The sequence below is a fragment of the Macaca mulatta genome, chromosome 10, assembly GCF_049350105.2.
Source record: "Macaca mulatta isolate MMU2019108-1 chromosome 10, T2T-MMU8v2.0, whole genome shotgun sequence".
Classification (NCBI taxonomy): Eukaryota; Metazoa; Chordata; class Mammalia; order Primates; family Cercopithecidae; genus Macaca; species Macaca mulatta.
This window is the reverse complement of record NC_133415.1, coordinates 11,692,144-11,708,148: the sequence shown is the minus strand read 5'-3', so window position 1 is coordinate 11,708,148 and position 16,005 is coordinate 11,692,144. Positions and strand designations below refer to the sequence as shown.

The following is a 16,005-nucleotide window of genomic DNA, read 5'->3' as shown; positions in this document are numbered from 1 at the left end:
TTCTAAATCTCAAAGATTTTTCTCCTATATTTTCTAAAAGTTTTATAGTTTACATTTAAGTCTGTGATTAACTTGGAGTGGATTTCTATATAAGGCTTAGGTTGAGATTCATGGTTGTCTGAATGTCCAATTGCTGTAGCACCATTTTTTGAAAAGGTTAATCCTCCTACACTGAATTTCTTTTGCACCTTTGTCAAAAATCAGTTGGTCATGTTTGTGTGTGTCTATTTCTGGGCTCTCTATTCCGTTCCACCGATCCAAGTGTCTGTCTCTCCACCAATACCGCACTCTCTTGAATACTGTAGCTATACACAGGCATTAATATCAGGCAGAGGGATTACTCCCATTTTGTTCTTCCTTTTCAAGACTGTTTTAGCTATTTTAGGGCCTGTGCCTTTCCATATCAATTTTAGAACAAGGCTCTTATCTATCCCTATAGAAAACCTTTCTGGGATTTTAATAGGAATTACATTAAACCTATAGAATAATCAGGGTCATCTATATTATGACACCTTTACTATGTTGAGTCTTCCAATCCATGTAACATGACAGGTCCCTATTTGGGTCCTCTTTAATTTCATTCATCAGTATTTTATAATTATCAACATATAGATTCTGTACATGTTTTGTTAGATTTATACCTAAGTATTTCAATTTGGATTTATACCTAAGTATTTTAATTTATACTTCAGTATTTTAATGCCTAAGTATTTCAATTTATACTTAAGTATTTCAAATGGTATTGTCTTAATTTAAGTTTCCATATGTTCATTGTTAGTATGTAGATATTCAATTGATTTCTGTATGCTTTTATATATTGCTGGATTCAACTGGCTAATATTTTGTTGAGAATTTTTTGCGTCTAGTTTCATGAGAAATATTAGTCTGTAGTTTTCTTTTTTCGTTCCAACTTTGTTTTAACTTGGGATCAGGGTAATATTTGCCTCATAAAATGAATTGGGAAATGTTCCCTCCTGTTCCATTTTCTGGAAGACATTGTGTAAAATTGCTGTTAATTCTTTATTTTTTGATTTTTTGATTTTTGAGACAGGGTCTCACTCTGTCACCCAGGCTGGAGTACAGTGGTGCAATCACGACTCTCACTGCAGCCTCAATCTCCCAGGTTCAAGCAATCCTCCTACCTCAGCCTCCCGAGTATCTGGGACTACAGGTGGGTGCCACTGTACCTGGCTATTTTTTTTTTTTTTTTTTTTTTGTAGAGATGGGGTCTCTCTAGGTTGCCCAAGCTAGTTCTTCTTTAAATGTTTGGTAGAATTCTCTAGTAAAACCATCTGGGCCTAGAAATTTCTTTTTCAGGGGACTTATGCTTCGAATTCAATTTTTAAAATGATTGTAGAACCATTGAGTTTGGGTAGTTTATATTTTCTGGGAAATTATTTCTTTTGATTTGTCAAAGTTATAAAGTTTTTGGGTTTTTTTTGTTTTAATAGAGTCTCACTCTACCTATGTATTTTGATTATCTATTTGTTTTGTTGTTTTGTTTTTGTTTTTGTTTGAGACAGAGTCTCACTCTGTAGCCCAGGCTGGAGTGCAGTGGCATGATCTGGGCCCACTGCAAGCTCTGTCTCCCAGGTTCAAATGATTCTCGTGCCTCAGCCTCTTGAGTAGCTGGGACTACAGGTGCGCACCACCACGCCTGGCTAATTTTTGTATTTTGTATTTTTTGTAGACATATGGTTTCACCATGTTGGCCAGGCTGGTCTTGAACTCCTGGCCTCAAGTGACCCACCTGCCTTGACCTCCCAGAGTGCTGGGATTATGGGCATGCCTGGCCCATAAGTATAAAGTTGTTGGTATTAATCCCTTACTATCCTTTTAGAGCTGAAGCAATTGTAGTGGCCATCTCTTGTCTCATCCTGATACTGGTGATTTGTGTCTTCTCTCTTTATCTTTGCCAGTCTTGTTAGAGTTTTATCAACTTTTATTGTTTTTTAAATTATTTTTTATTATTTTTACTTATTTATCTTTTTTTTCAAAGAACTGGCTTTTTGTATCATTTCTTTTTCTCTGTTGTTTTCCTGTTTTCAATTTCATTAATTTCTGTTCTTTATGATTTCCTTTCTTCTATTCCTTGTGCATTTATTTCGCTTTTCTGAGTTTCCTGAGGAAAGAACTTAGATTATTGATTTCAAACTTTTCCTCTTTTCTATTGTAAGTGTTTAAACAATTAAAAGTTTTTAAATGTTTACATTATAAATGTAAGTACTGTAAATTTCCCACTCACCACAGCTTTAGGTGTATTTCACATATTGCTAATGTCGAGTGAACCGTAACATAAACTGGACCTTGGGTGATTATGATACGTTAATGTAGATTCATTGATTGTAAAAATATGACACTCTGGTATAGGATGTTGATAGGGGTGGGAAGGGTGTACTTCTAGGAGGGGTAGAGGACGTAAGGGGAAATCTCTGTACCTTCCATTCAATTTTGCTGGGAACCTAATATGGCTCTAAAAAACAGTCTGTTAAAAAAACAAAAGAAAAGACCAGAGTGACTTTTTTTAAATTTTGAGGGAGAGTCTTGCTCTGTTGCCCAGACTAGAATGCAGTGGTGTAATCTCGGCTCAAGCTGTCCTCCCAATTCAGCCTCCCTGGCGGCTGGGACTATAAGCACATGCCACCATGCCCAACTGATTTTTTTTTTGTAGGGCCTCAAGTAATCTTCCTGTCTTGGCCTTCCAAAGTACTGGGATTACAGGCATGAACCAGTATGCTTAGCCCAGGGTAACATTTTGTAAAGATTTTTTAAATATTTAATAAAGATTTTATAAACATTTTATAAAGATTTCTATAAAGCAAAAAAAAAGTCATAAATAAAAATTTTAAATCAAATGGAAAATAGATAAGGAACCAGGAAGTGGGCTAATTCTCTAATACACAAATTGCTCTTAGGAATTGGTAAAGACAAAGATGAGAAACCAAACAGGAAAATAAGCAAAGGACATGAATAGAGTTAACAGTAAAAAGAAACAAAAATGCCCAATAAACACATAAAAAGTTACAATAAAAAATTAAAATAAAAATTTTCTTCCTCTCAGATTGACAAAAATGAAAACTTTTGATAACGGTATTTGCAAAGATGAGGGGAATCAAAATGATAGACTGTATAAACTGTATACCAGTACTGTGTACCAATATAAACTGGTACAACTTTTAGGAGGACAATTTGGCAGCACTTTTCAAAATTAAAAATAAGTATAACCTTTTGGCAATTCCCCGTCTGAGACAGCATCATAAAAATATATGTACAAGGGTTATTATTGCAACTATGCTTTAACAGGCAAAAACATGAAAAATCCAAGTGATTACCAATAGGAAATGGCTAAGATTATATATATATCTGTGTGTGTGTGTATATATATGTGTGTGTGTGTGTGTATATATATATATATAAAAAGAATACAGCACAGCAATATGTACTGATATTTAAAAAGTCTATAAAATTTCGTTTACTAAAAAAGCATATTTTGAAATATACATTGAATGATTACATGTATTATACAGAAAGATGTCCATGATATATTGTTTAGTTCAAAGCATGTTGCAGAGCAATACATATTGAATGAGACCAGTTAGGTAAAAGAAATGTGTGGACACAAAAATTTCCCCCCAAAACCACTAGAAAGTGCTGGAGTTGCCTCTGGGGAAAGGAACTTGAGAAGCATGGAGGAGTAAGGAGTCACTCTGCTCTGCACTCTTTACCCTTTGATGTTGTCTGAACATTTTTCAATAAGTACTTTCTAATTTAAAAAGAAGTAGCAAGAGTACAAGCATGAAAATAAAAAAAAAACTTTTAAGCATAAAACGATGTAGCAAAAAAGATGCAAGAAAAATGAATTAACATAATTAGAATAAGTATAATTTCCATTTCTCTAACAACTTTGGTGAGATCAAATTTTAGGAATTATAATAAATGGCATCCCAATAAACCAAAAGATAAAAATGTATACTCTTCATTTGGCAAAATAACAAATGAAGGCAGTAGGAAACAAACATTTATCGTGTATCACTATCGATTTAGTAAATCACAACTAGACTGAAGGTTTTGGTCAGCTTTAATTTCGTGTGAACCAATTCATAGCATCTCTATCTGTTTCTATGGAAACAACTGCGACCAAAAAAATCACAACCTCGTTGTTGAATCTCCTCAAACAGGAAAAGAGTAAGGTCTTTTGAGGTGATGAAAAGCTGCAAATAGCCTTATTCATTAGCAAATCTAATAATAAAAATTCTGGGCAGTATATGTAGAGAAAACAGATCCATGTCTGTCATAAATTTAAAGTCTTTCCTTAGTTTTGAAAGTAACATTTAGGCAAGCACTGTTCTGCTTTTAAAAGCTCTATTCTTTTATGAATTTTGTTTACTGCATTTAAGATAATTTTTCTTTCATTTATAAAAAGAGAATAGTTAAATAGGTTTCTATTTAAATTTTTAAGAGATATTTTAAGGGCCCCTCATTCTGCCTAAGCAATCATTTATTTCTCATTCCGTAGATGTAGTACATTTGACAACAACAATTAGGTTTACTGTTCACCTTACTAGGTTTTATCTTCTGCTACAAGAGCAGACTACTGAAGAGGACATATTGGAATGTAACAAATGCTCCTAATAGTAATAAGATGCTTGTCAATAGGATAATGGGATATTGTTATAATACAGTGATGCTCTGAAAAAGATAAATCCAGCTTCTAAACTTCTTTTGAGAGAAATGCACCATTTTTTCTCACTGCAATAAGATGTAGAGTGATGTAGATCAATAACACTGAGTTTCTCTGAAGTAAGAAAAAATTAGTAATCAGGATTTAAAGACTGATACAAAAAAAAAAAAAAAAAGGTGACATTTTATGTCTTTGGTTCCAAAGCACATAGGATTATTCAAGTCTGTTTTCTACCTCAAAAGCCATCAGGAGAAAATAGACTGACCTCAAATTTTAAAATCATTTTGGCTGGGCACGGTAGCTCACGCCTGAAATCTCAGCACTTTGGGAGGCCAAGGCAGGTGGATTGCCTGAGGTCAGGAGTCAAGACCAGCCTGGACAACCTGGTAAAACCCTGCCTCTACTAAAAATACAAAAATTAGCTGGACCTGGTGGAAGGCACCTATAGTATCAGCTAGCTACTTGGGAGGCTGAGGCAGGAGAATCACTTGAACTTGGGAGGCAGAGGCTGTAGTGAGCCAAGATTGTGACAGTGCACTCCAGCCTGGGCGACATAGAGAGACTCTGTCTCAATAAATAAATAAATAAAATCATTTTGACTTAATGTCTTATCTTTAAATTTTATTTATTTATTTATTTTACGGATGGGGTCTTACTATGTTGCCTAGGTTGGAATGCAGTGGCTATTCACAGGTGTAATCATAGCATACTATCTCCAGTTGCAAACTCCTTGGGCTCAAGTGATCCTCCTGCCTTAGGCTCCCAAGTAGCTGGAACTACAGACACACACGACTATGCCCCGTTGTCTTATCTTTTAAAATAATCTATGTGTATACACACACACACACACCTGAGACAGAGTCTCACTCTGTCACCCAGGCTGGAGTGCAGTGGTGTAATCGCAGCTCACTGCAACCTCTGCCTCCCAGGTTCAAGCGATTCTCCTGCCTCAGCCTCCCAAGTAGCTGGGACTATAGGCAGACACCACCACCACACCGGGTAATTTTCATATTTTTAGTAGAGATGGGGTTTCACCATGTTGGCCAGGCTGGTCTTGAACTCCTGACCTCAAGTGATCTGTCCACCTCGGCCTCCCAAAATGCTGGAATTACAGGTGTAAGCCACTGTGCCCAGCCCCTAAAATAATCTATGTATTTTCAGTTGGTGAGTTATTACAAAATTAAAGAACAGCGAAATTTTAATTTCATGTAGCTTTCTAAGCTGTTAGAAAAACAATTGGATCCAATGCCTAATTGGGTTGGGGAAAGGCATCAGGAACAGAAAGTAAAACAGAAAATAATAATTCCAACCTTCCTTGTAGGAATTGCGGCAGGGAACACTAAACAAAGCACTCTGAGCACAAGACTAAAGCAGCATCTTTCACAGGAAAAAAAGAGAAGCTAACGTTCATTTGCTGTCTATTATTCATTCATTTCTTCAGTAACAAAAATTTGTCAACTGAAGATTCAGCAATGAATAAAGACTAAAAATGTCTCTACTCAAGAAGATTTTCTTCTAGTGGGAGAAACAGACAACAAACAGAAAAACGAATTAATGAGATAATTTCACAGTCATGAGTGAAACGCGTTTCTAGTATGTATGTTCATACTTTGGGGATACCTCCCTTCTCCAAATATAGAGCAATGAGAGAGAAAATGCAAATGTGAAAATTAAAAAGATGTAGTCATGCTCAAAACCAAGATTAACATCTTCATGTAACAGAAACAAATAATGGTAAGGAGAGGTTGAAGCTGTGGACCTCTGGGGCTCTGGGTACAGAAAATGTCAGAGAAAATCAGGAGCTCAACTCTTGAAGGCTACAGTGTTGATTCAAGATAGGAGTGCTGAATATGGACTCCCTGCTTGAGATTATGCTCAGGTATTAGGATCCCCACTTACAAAGGAAGCTGAAATAAGCTGTCATCAGTCACAGCCTGGGGTTGTGGCTTCTAAAAGTATTAGACTCGGATAGGAGAGAGGACGCAAACCTCTCTAGAAATTAAAATACAGCATCCTTTGTTCTAGGGACGAGATCTGCAATATCTCTGATACCAGCAAAAGAAAGCAATTCCAAGCTGCCAGTAAGTCCTGAATGTGGATGAGTAGTTCTGGGTATCAGGAGGAGGCAAATGAAAGACTGTTAAGCAGGAAGGAGAAAGGACACAGAGAGAAAGATTAAGAAACAAAAACAAAAACTTGAGCTACTCAAGATGAGCTTATAATCCAATAGTCTAAAACACAGAAAGAAAACCAAATTCACTCCTGAAAAAGTCAATATAATAAAGAAATACAAGGGCCAGGTACAGTGGCTCATGCCTGTAATCCCAACACTTTGGGAGGCTGAGGTGGGCAGATAACCTGAGGTCAGGAGTTCAAGACCAGCCTGGCCAACATGGTGAAACCCTGACTCTACTAAAAATATAAAAAATTAGCCAGACGTGGTGGTGGGCATCTGCACACCCAGCTACTGGGAGGCTGAGGCAGGAGAATCGCTTGAGCCCGGGAGGCAGAGGTTGCAGAGAGCCGAGATCATGCCACTGCCCTCTAGCCTGGGTGACAAGAGCAAAATTCCATCTCAAAAAACCAACCAACCAAACAAAATAAATAGAAAGTATTTAAAACTGAGTACACGTAGTCTTAAAAGATAATGAAAAGGACATTTAATTTACGGAATAAATCAAGAAATAAAAACAGGCAGATATGAAATAAGTACAAATGGATATAATTAAGAAGCAATGAGAGGTTCTCTAAATAAAAAATAGAGTTACTGAAATAAAAACCTGGCAGAGTGTGGTGGCTCATGCCTGTAATCCCATTGCTTTGGGAGGCCAAGGCAGGAGATCGCTTGAGGCCAGGAGTTCGAGACTAGTCTGGGCAATATAGTAAGACCTCGTCTCTACAAAATATTTAAAAAATTAGCCAGGCATAGTGACGAACTCCCAGCTACTTGGGAGGCTGAGGTGGGAAGATCACTTGCACCCAGGAGTTTGAGGTTACAGTGAGCTATGATCATTCTACTGCATTCCAGCATGGGCAACAGGGTGAGACCCTGTCTCTAAAATAAATAAATAAATAAATAAATACCTCACTGGACAGAAAAATTCTAAGTGGGCACCTATGAAAGGAGAATAAATGAATTGAAAGATGATCTAATTAACTACAATGCCATATGGAGATATGAGACAAAAAATGTTTTAAAAAGCAGTTGAAAGACATTAAAAATGACAGAGTAATCCAATGTATATTTAATGGAAATTAAGCAGAAACAGTTTTCAAGGAAACAGAGGAAAAGTAATGTTTGAAGAGCTGTATGCTAAGATTAAAGATGTGAGTTGTCATGTGAAAGAGCAAACAGGAATTAAGTAGATATTTAAGTAGATAAGTAGATATTTAGTCTGAGAAGGTCGCAGAACACTGCAGAAAGAACAGCAAGTCCTGTTTCTGGTTCTGGTGGCTCCCTCTCTCAAGATCAACCCAGGAGGTACTATAAAGGAATGACATCAAAATGAGAAGAAACTGAAAGCCCCTGGGGAGACACAGAGCTCTTTTGAACTAGTACATTTGTGTGAGAGTGAGTAGGGGTGTTGGTGCTGGCTTTATCCTGGGATGGTAGGAAGGGAGTCTGCAGTGACAAGATAACATAGGAAGAAAGTATCATAATGACACTCCATTCACTGCCCTGCAACCGGCCTCCACAGCTACTGTGACTCAGGCAGCTGTACTCAGTACCTTCCAGTCTGTGCAGAAGCCGAGTGGGCAAGGAGCTGAGAAAATTTGGTGGGGACTGGGGTAGGCTTGGGAAGATGCGTCTTCACCCTTCCTCTTCCTGTCCCTCAGGTGGGCATGTGGTTTGTAATTTAAGAAGTATCACCTCTAAAGACTACTTCCTCTTGGGGTATTAAGAATTAAGACCTAACTTGAGGCGTTGATCCTTAGGATGAGGAATGATCAGCTCAGGTCAGATCAGCTCAGATCAGTGAAAGGGAAGAAATGCTCTTCACTCTAGCGTCCATTTCCCTCACCGCCCACTTAAGCTGATAGGGAGCAGATAAACTAAGCTCTAGCCTTTAGCAATCTTAAAACGAAGCAGCCATTGCATCTAAAGATAACCAGTCATTGGAGGAGCATAACTATTTCAAAAGAAAAATAAAATAACTGAATCACAGATTTCATCAGAAGCCCAGATATTAGAAAACATAGACCAAGAATTTAAAATAAGTTTACTAAACATACCAAGATAAATACAAAAGGATATAAGTAATATGAAACAGAAAGACATAATATAAAGAAGAAACAGAAATACTGAATATTACGTATAAAAATAGAATAGTTGAAATAGAGAATATAGATGAGATTTAAAACTGAATGGATACAGCTGAGAATAAATTACTAAGCTGGAAGATCAAATTGAGGAACTCACAGAAAAATGAGAAAACGAATAGAAACTATAAAGAAAAGTGAAGAGATATAAAGATAGAAAGAGAATTACTAATATCCAGATAATAAGAGTCCAAGAAAGATATAAAAAAAGTGAAAATCAACCGTAGAAAATGTTTGAAGAAAAACCGAGAAAACTTTCACAGGACTAAATAGAGATGAAAAGTCCTCCAACTGAAAAGTCCCATGGGTGAGAAAGAGGAAAGAAAAGAAAACCACACTTAAGCATACTGTAGTAAAATTTCAGTCTTTTCAACAAATAATGTTGAAACAACTGGATACACTTAGGCAAAAAAAAAAAAAAAAAAAAAAAAATTAAAAGCCCTTGATCTATATACTTCACACCTTACACAAAAATTAATTCAAAATAGATCACAGACCTAAATGTAAAACATGACCCTTTTAGGAGAAAACCTATGTGACTTTGTTTAGGCAGAGTTCTTAGATATGACACCAAAAGCATGATTAAAAAAAAAAAACTGATAAATTTGACTTCATTGAAATTTTAAAATTTTGCTCTGTGAAAGATATTGTTACAAAGAAAATACAAGCCACAAACGGAGAGAAAATATATGCAGATCACATATCTGACAAAGAACTTATATCCAGAATATATAAAGAACTCAAAACTCAATGGTAAAAAGAAAACCAATTCAATTAGAAAATGGATAAAAGATGTGAACATCTGAATAAAGTCAAAGATAAGTTATAATGCCACAAATAAGCACATGAAAAGATATTCAACATCATTAGCCATTTGGAAAATGCAAATTAAAATCACAATGAAATATCATTACAGACCTATTAGAAGAGTTAAAATTAAAATAGCAGTAATACCAAAAGTTGGTTATGATGCAGAGCTACTGGATCTCATACATTGCTCATGGGAATATAAAATGGTATAGCCACTCTGGAAAATAGTTTGACTGTTTTTTACAAAACTTGGCACGCACTTACCATACAACCCTACAACTCTCTGACATTTATCCCCGAGATATGAAAACTTCACACAAAAATATGTACACAAATATTCACAGCAACTTTATTCATCATAGCTAAAAAAGGAAACATCCGAATATTCTTCAATGAATGAATGGTTGAACAAAATCTGGTATATCCTGACACTGGAACATACTTAGCAACAAAAAGGGATGCGTTACTGATTCATGCGACAACCTGTTGGCCCCCAGGAGCATTACACTGAGTGAAAAAATTCCATCTCAAAAGGCTGCCTACTGTCTCATTCCATTTATACACTGTTCTAGACATGACAAACACTGCAGAGATGGAGAAAATACTAGTTATTGCCAAAGGATGGGTTGGGAGTGGGGTGCGTAGCATGAGGCACTTCTTTTGTGATGATGGAACAGTTCTATATCTTCATTGTGGTTCTGTTTACACGTATCTATACATGGGGTAAAATTACATAGAACCACACACAAAAAAACACAAATGCAAGTTTAAAAATCTGAACAGTGAACTGAAGAGTTGAACACTGAGTAAGGTGTGTAGTCCAGTTGGTACTAATATACCAATATCCGTTTCCTGGTTTTGATGTTGCACTGCAACCATACAACATGCCAACAGTGGCGCAAGCTGAGAGAAGGGCATATGGGACTCTGTACTATTTTTGCAACTTCCTGTGAGTATGCAATTATTTCACAGTAAGAATTCTTTTTAATGGGTAGAAAAAGACTGTTCAATAAATTAAATATTGCCTACCCACAAGGGTACAAAGAAGGACTCTATCTTCTACTATACAGAAAAATTCTAGAGGACATAAGAACCTCAACACTTAGAAGAAAAAATAAGAGATTTTATTACATTAGGGTAAGGAAGAATTTCTCAAGATTTTTTTAAAAGCACAGAACATAAAAGAAAACTTTGATAATTTGACCTTATTAATATTTAAAGCCCTGAAGAACAAAAGCCACCAAAAGCGAAGTTAAAAGACAAGCACAATTTCTCTTGGAACACTTGAGGCTGCAAAAGACAAATTAAAAAAAAAAAACAAAACATAAAAACAAATCGTCCACTAGGGCCTCCAGAAAGAACACAGCCCTACAGACACCTTGATTTTATCCCATTGAGCTCTGGGTCAGGCTTCTAACCTACAGAAGATAATACATTTGTTTGTTTTAAGGCACAAAATTTGCAGGGATTTCTTACAGCAGCTATAGGAAACTATAGACTTACCTCTGTTGATTTCCAACCATGAATCTTGAGTGGAAGTGTTTCCTGGGACAACATAGTTTCTGTAGGCAAATGAAGATCTTGGCAATGCTCTTGTTTCAATTCTGCCTTGCACACATTTTCTGTCAACAATATGAAGCTAAGATTTTACTTTGGCAAAACACAGTTATGTTTTTATATTAGTTCACAATTTGTAAGTTAATCACTTCTGAAGATACCTTTTTTTCCTGCTAAATATAAACCATCTGCCAATGGTAACCTATGAGTGTTAGTCACTTTAGTATGCCTCTTTGTAGTAAGTGAGAAGTTCAGACTGATTTTAAAAATACAATTTAAATTTTTAAGAAAATAAAATTATTTTCTTTATATTTGACAAATATCCATACAAATTTATAATGCACTTATGTCGTTTTGATTGACTGCATACTAACAATAATTATAATAAGTCAATCTAGAATAAATATTAAAATCTTTGGTCAGAAAATTTAGAAACATAATTTAAATTCTAGCCCTTTCCTACATCAACAACTCTATTATAACATTACTTAGTCATCTTTTCTAAAAAATAAGGTGTAATATAGTATAGAAAATAGAGTCTGAAAAAGTGAAAAGTATTCAAATAAAATTTTAGCAAAGCAGGAATGAGAACTATAATGATTTTAATTAATATTTTAAAGAACTTTATTACTGCAGTGTGAATTTGATATGTTCTAAGAGAAACTAATCAGAAATGTATAGATTATTAGATAAAAGAACTCAGCACAATTTTCAAATTTTGATTTGAACATAAAAGAATACACCTGTGATATGGTTTGGATTTGTGTCCCCACCCAAGTCTCATGTCAAATGGTAATCCCCAATGTTGGAGGAGGGGCTTGGTGAGAGGTGACTGGATCATGGGGCGGATTTCCCCCTTGTTCTTGTGATAGTGAGTTCTCATGACAGCTGGTTGTTTAAAAGTGCACAGCACCTCCCGCTTCGCTCTCTTCCTCCTGCTCCAGCCATGTAGGACATTCTTGCTTCCCCTTTGCCTTCCACCATGATTGTAAGTTTCCTGAGGCTTCCCCAGCCATGCTTCCTGTACAGCCTGCAGAACCATAAACCAATTAAACCTCTTTTCTTTATCAATTACCCAGTCTCAGGTAGTCCTTCATAGCAATTTGAGAATGTACTATTACAACCAGTGAAAATAAACTGATATTTCTGTTTATATCTTTTTGCTAAACAATATTTTTACAGTCCTAATCTTTCCCTTCCTATGTTAACTACTATATATTAGTACCAACTGTAAAAAGTCTAATCTGAAAGTATTAGTACCAACTGTATCTCAGCATATCATTGGGCACAATAAGAAGTATAAGAAAACTACTTTCAAATTGGTATATACACACTGCTGGGGATATGTAAAGATTTCCCAAGGGCTAGGTGGGCATGGATAGTTTTAAAGGAAGCAATTTCCAGATCCACAACTTCCACCTATGTTCTTTCCAAAAACTGATCTGCCTGAGAATGCAACTAGGCAGAGCTATTGGGCTAGTTCTTTCCCCTTTCCCTCCAATAATCAATTTTCTCCCACTTTACAAAAGAAAGGCATATCCTCACCCATCTTATTATGATACATCTTCCCAAGCATTAAAACCTCTAAGGCACCAAACAATAGTTAAAAATACTAACACAGAGGCAGCCTCCTTTAATCAAAGCAGAAAAAAACTAATGGTCTGTCCTGTCCACACATTTCTTTTAATGGGAAAGCATGGCATAAGTAACAAGGTATTTTGGTCCACACCAGCATGTTTGATATTCTGATATGGTACAGTACGAGGCAGCAGGGCAGATGACAAGTTTTGTTTAATGTCTTTGTGTTTTTCATTTCTCACCTATTATCAAATAATGCATTATTCTTAAGGAAGGGTCCCCTGAGAGCAAAGCCAGGCAAGCATGAGAGGCAGGGGTGCCATATGTCACCAATGCAACAAACTCCTGACGAGGCTGTGTGCCTTTGCCATCCATCTTAGGAAAGGATTCAGGAGTGTGAAGACAACCAGGAAAACATCTATTTATACATTTCTTTCAATACAGTAAAACATTTTCTGAAAGAAACTTTAAATCTGATTTGGCTAGTTGTCTTAACAATGAGAGCTGGCTTTGCCAACTAGATTATATGGTAAATATTTTCCAAAAATTGAATGAATCAAATCTGAGGTTCTGTAAAGTCGATGAAAGTATATTTAGAATATATAATGCAATAAAATCATTTTCTCAAAAAATTGTATTGACAGGTATATTGCAATTAATATTTTAATTTTTCTCACACTTTCTGAGTATATTCGGTTAAAGTATAACAGGTTTAATTAATAGTTATTTAATAAATTTTAGTATGAATTTTTGTGGTATTATTCCCAGAAACTGAGAAAGTAAATTACTCCTTATGACTGTTTAACAAATCTTTTTCTAAGTAGGGTGTTTCTAATTATTTGCTTTCAGCAACACTGAAGAAAGACTTCATCGAGTTAACAGTCAACGAGATAAAAATATATTTTTATAATAAATCACTTTATAATTTTCAGCATATAACTTGGAAGGAATTCATAGAATTGATTGACACTATTATAATAAAGCACCTTCTTGTCCCATTTACGATTTAGGTGAACAGGTTTTCTCAGCATTTATATTTATACAAATATAAGTAAAACAAAGGCAGGATTTCTGCTGAGCCCTGCTTGTAGCTAGCAATCAGTCATATTCCTATGTGGGTAAACGAGCAGTTCCAAGTATCTCACAAAAGCATGTATTTCTAATAAAATTATATTTAACAAATATACAAATTTATAATGCATTTATGTGGTTTTGATTGCATACTAACAATAATTGTAATAAGTCAATCTAGAAGAACTATTAAAACCTTTGGTCAGAGAAAATTTAGAAAAATAATTTCAATTTTATATCTATTTGATGTAGAGAAGATTTCCAAGCATAAAAATATTTTATATTAGGATAAAATTCTGCAAGAAATGTGGAATAAACATATGACTTCAAAGAGAAAAGGGAATAATGTAAAATTTCTAACAGTTAAGGACTTCATGTATTTTTTTTTTCAAATGAATGGCTACAGGTATCAATCACAATGGTATTTAGATTCCTTCAGATACATTTGAAAGATGACTGTAACTTAACAGTTTGCTTGTTTTTTCTTTTCTTTTGTCCTTAATGTCAATATTTACAATGTGCCAGAATTATATCCTTTGCAGTTATTTATACTTATAAAACTTCATATATCAACTTAAAAATGTGTGAGGAGGTACATAGCATTTCAAAATCATTTTAGGGGTTATGCAAAAAAAAAAAAATACTGAAAAGCAGTAATACAAGGTACATTCTTTACCTTCTAGAAGTTTATAGCTGACTAGGTATATAAGTCTAACATACAGACTTACAGGAAACAGAACACAATTATATGCTAAACATTCTTGAATTAATTAATTTTAGGAACAGATACTCTAAGGAGGAAAACAGCAATGTGCACCAGAGTAATCAGAAACAGCCACAAAGAGGGGAAGTAAAATTTGAACAAGGCTTTGAAGGATGGCTAGGATTCCAATAAGTATAGAGGCAAAGAGAAATTACTCCAAGCAGAAGGAACTATGTGGGCAAAGGGAAAAAGTATGGTAGATGCCAGAGATAGTGAAGAAATAAGAATTTTTCATTTATGGTTGTAACTTTTCATTTTGTTTTAACTTCACATAAAAGTGAATAATTAAAATGAGCTTATTTGGGGCTTCAAGATTTTGTAACTAATATTGGCAAAGAGTAGTGACTTGGGGCTTAGATCATCTATCTACTTTCACTGGATTTAATCAACTACATTATCACTCCCTCAGCATTCAGCAACTAAATTATCTTTGAAATCATATGGTCTTATGTTTTAGACATCACAGAAGTAGATTAGTAAAAATTTCAGAAGGTCAATTTTGAAGTAAATTGTGAGAGAAACTGAAGAATAGCAAGAATTGTGAAAGAAAAAATATCTTGCATGTTGGAGACGCATTTTGGCCTAGAATAGCCTAAATGTTGTAAACCTATCTTATCTTATGAGGCAAGAAAGAAAGCAATTAGAATATAGTGGGTCTATGGAAACTCATTAAATTTTTCTTTCAGTATCACATAGCCTAACACTGGAAGTGAGGTATGCTTAATTAGATTTGGTAATTACACAACATTTATTTCTGGATTTTCACAAGCAAGTAGGACAGAACATACATTTAGTTCCTTATAGTTCCTTAGTGGAAATGAGATCCCTTTAGTCTTGTAAGCTACTTATCAATTGACACTGTGAAGTCACAAGCCAACGAAGACTAGTATGTGAATGAGAAACCTCAGAGGAAAAAGTAATGATGCTGCAGGAAATGAAGCCACTGAGTCATTCAAAGATGAGTGCTTCGATACCAAGGTTGTAAGTACTTTGTGGAAACTATCTAGAAAGAAGCTGTGCATCCCACTGAGCCTGCACCACTCAGATAATACCACAAAGCAGAACTTGTGAACCCTGTGATATTTCTTAGATGAGATACCAAACTGACGTTCAAATTATCAGGCATTAGCAATGCACCAGCACATTTTGGAAATGCAATGCTCCATAAGTTGAACGGATTTCCAAATTGTTCCATTTATTATTTAGCATCTAATAACCATGTCTT

The 16,005-nt window shown here is 35.3% G+C and overlaps 1 protein-coding gene across 1 annotated transcript in view; it reads right to left on the bottom strand.

The window, feature by feature from the left end:
* ENTHD1 (ENTH domain containing 1) overlaps positions 1-16,005 on the bottom strand; it is a 148,571-nt gene that overhangs the window by 83,940 nt on the left and 48,626 nt on the right. The window contains exon 4 of the mRNA XM_001099911.5: positions 11,315-11,433. Within this exon, the coding sequence (XP_001099911.1) occupies positions 11,315-11,433 (119 nt within the window). The remainder of the gene's footprint in view (positions 1-11,314; positions 11,434-16,005) is intronic.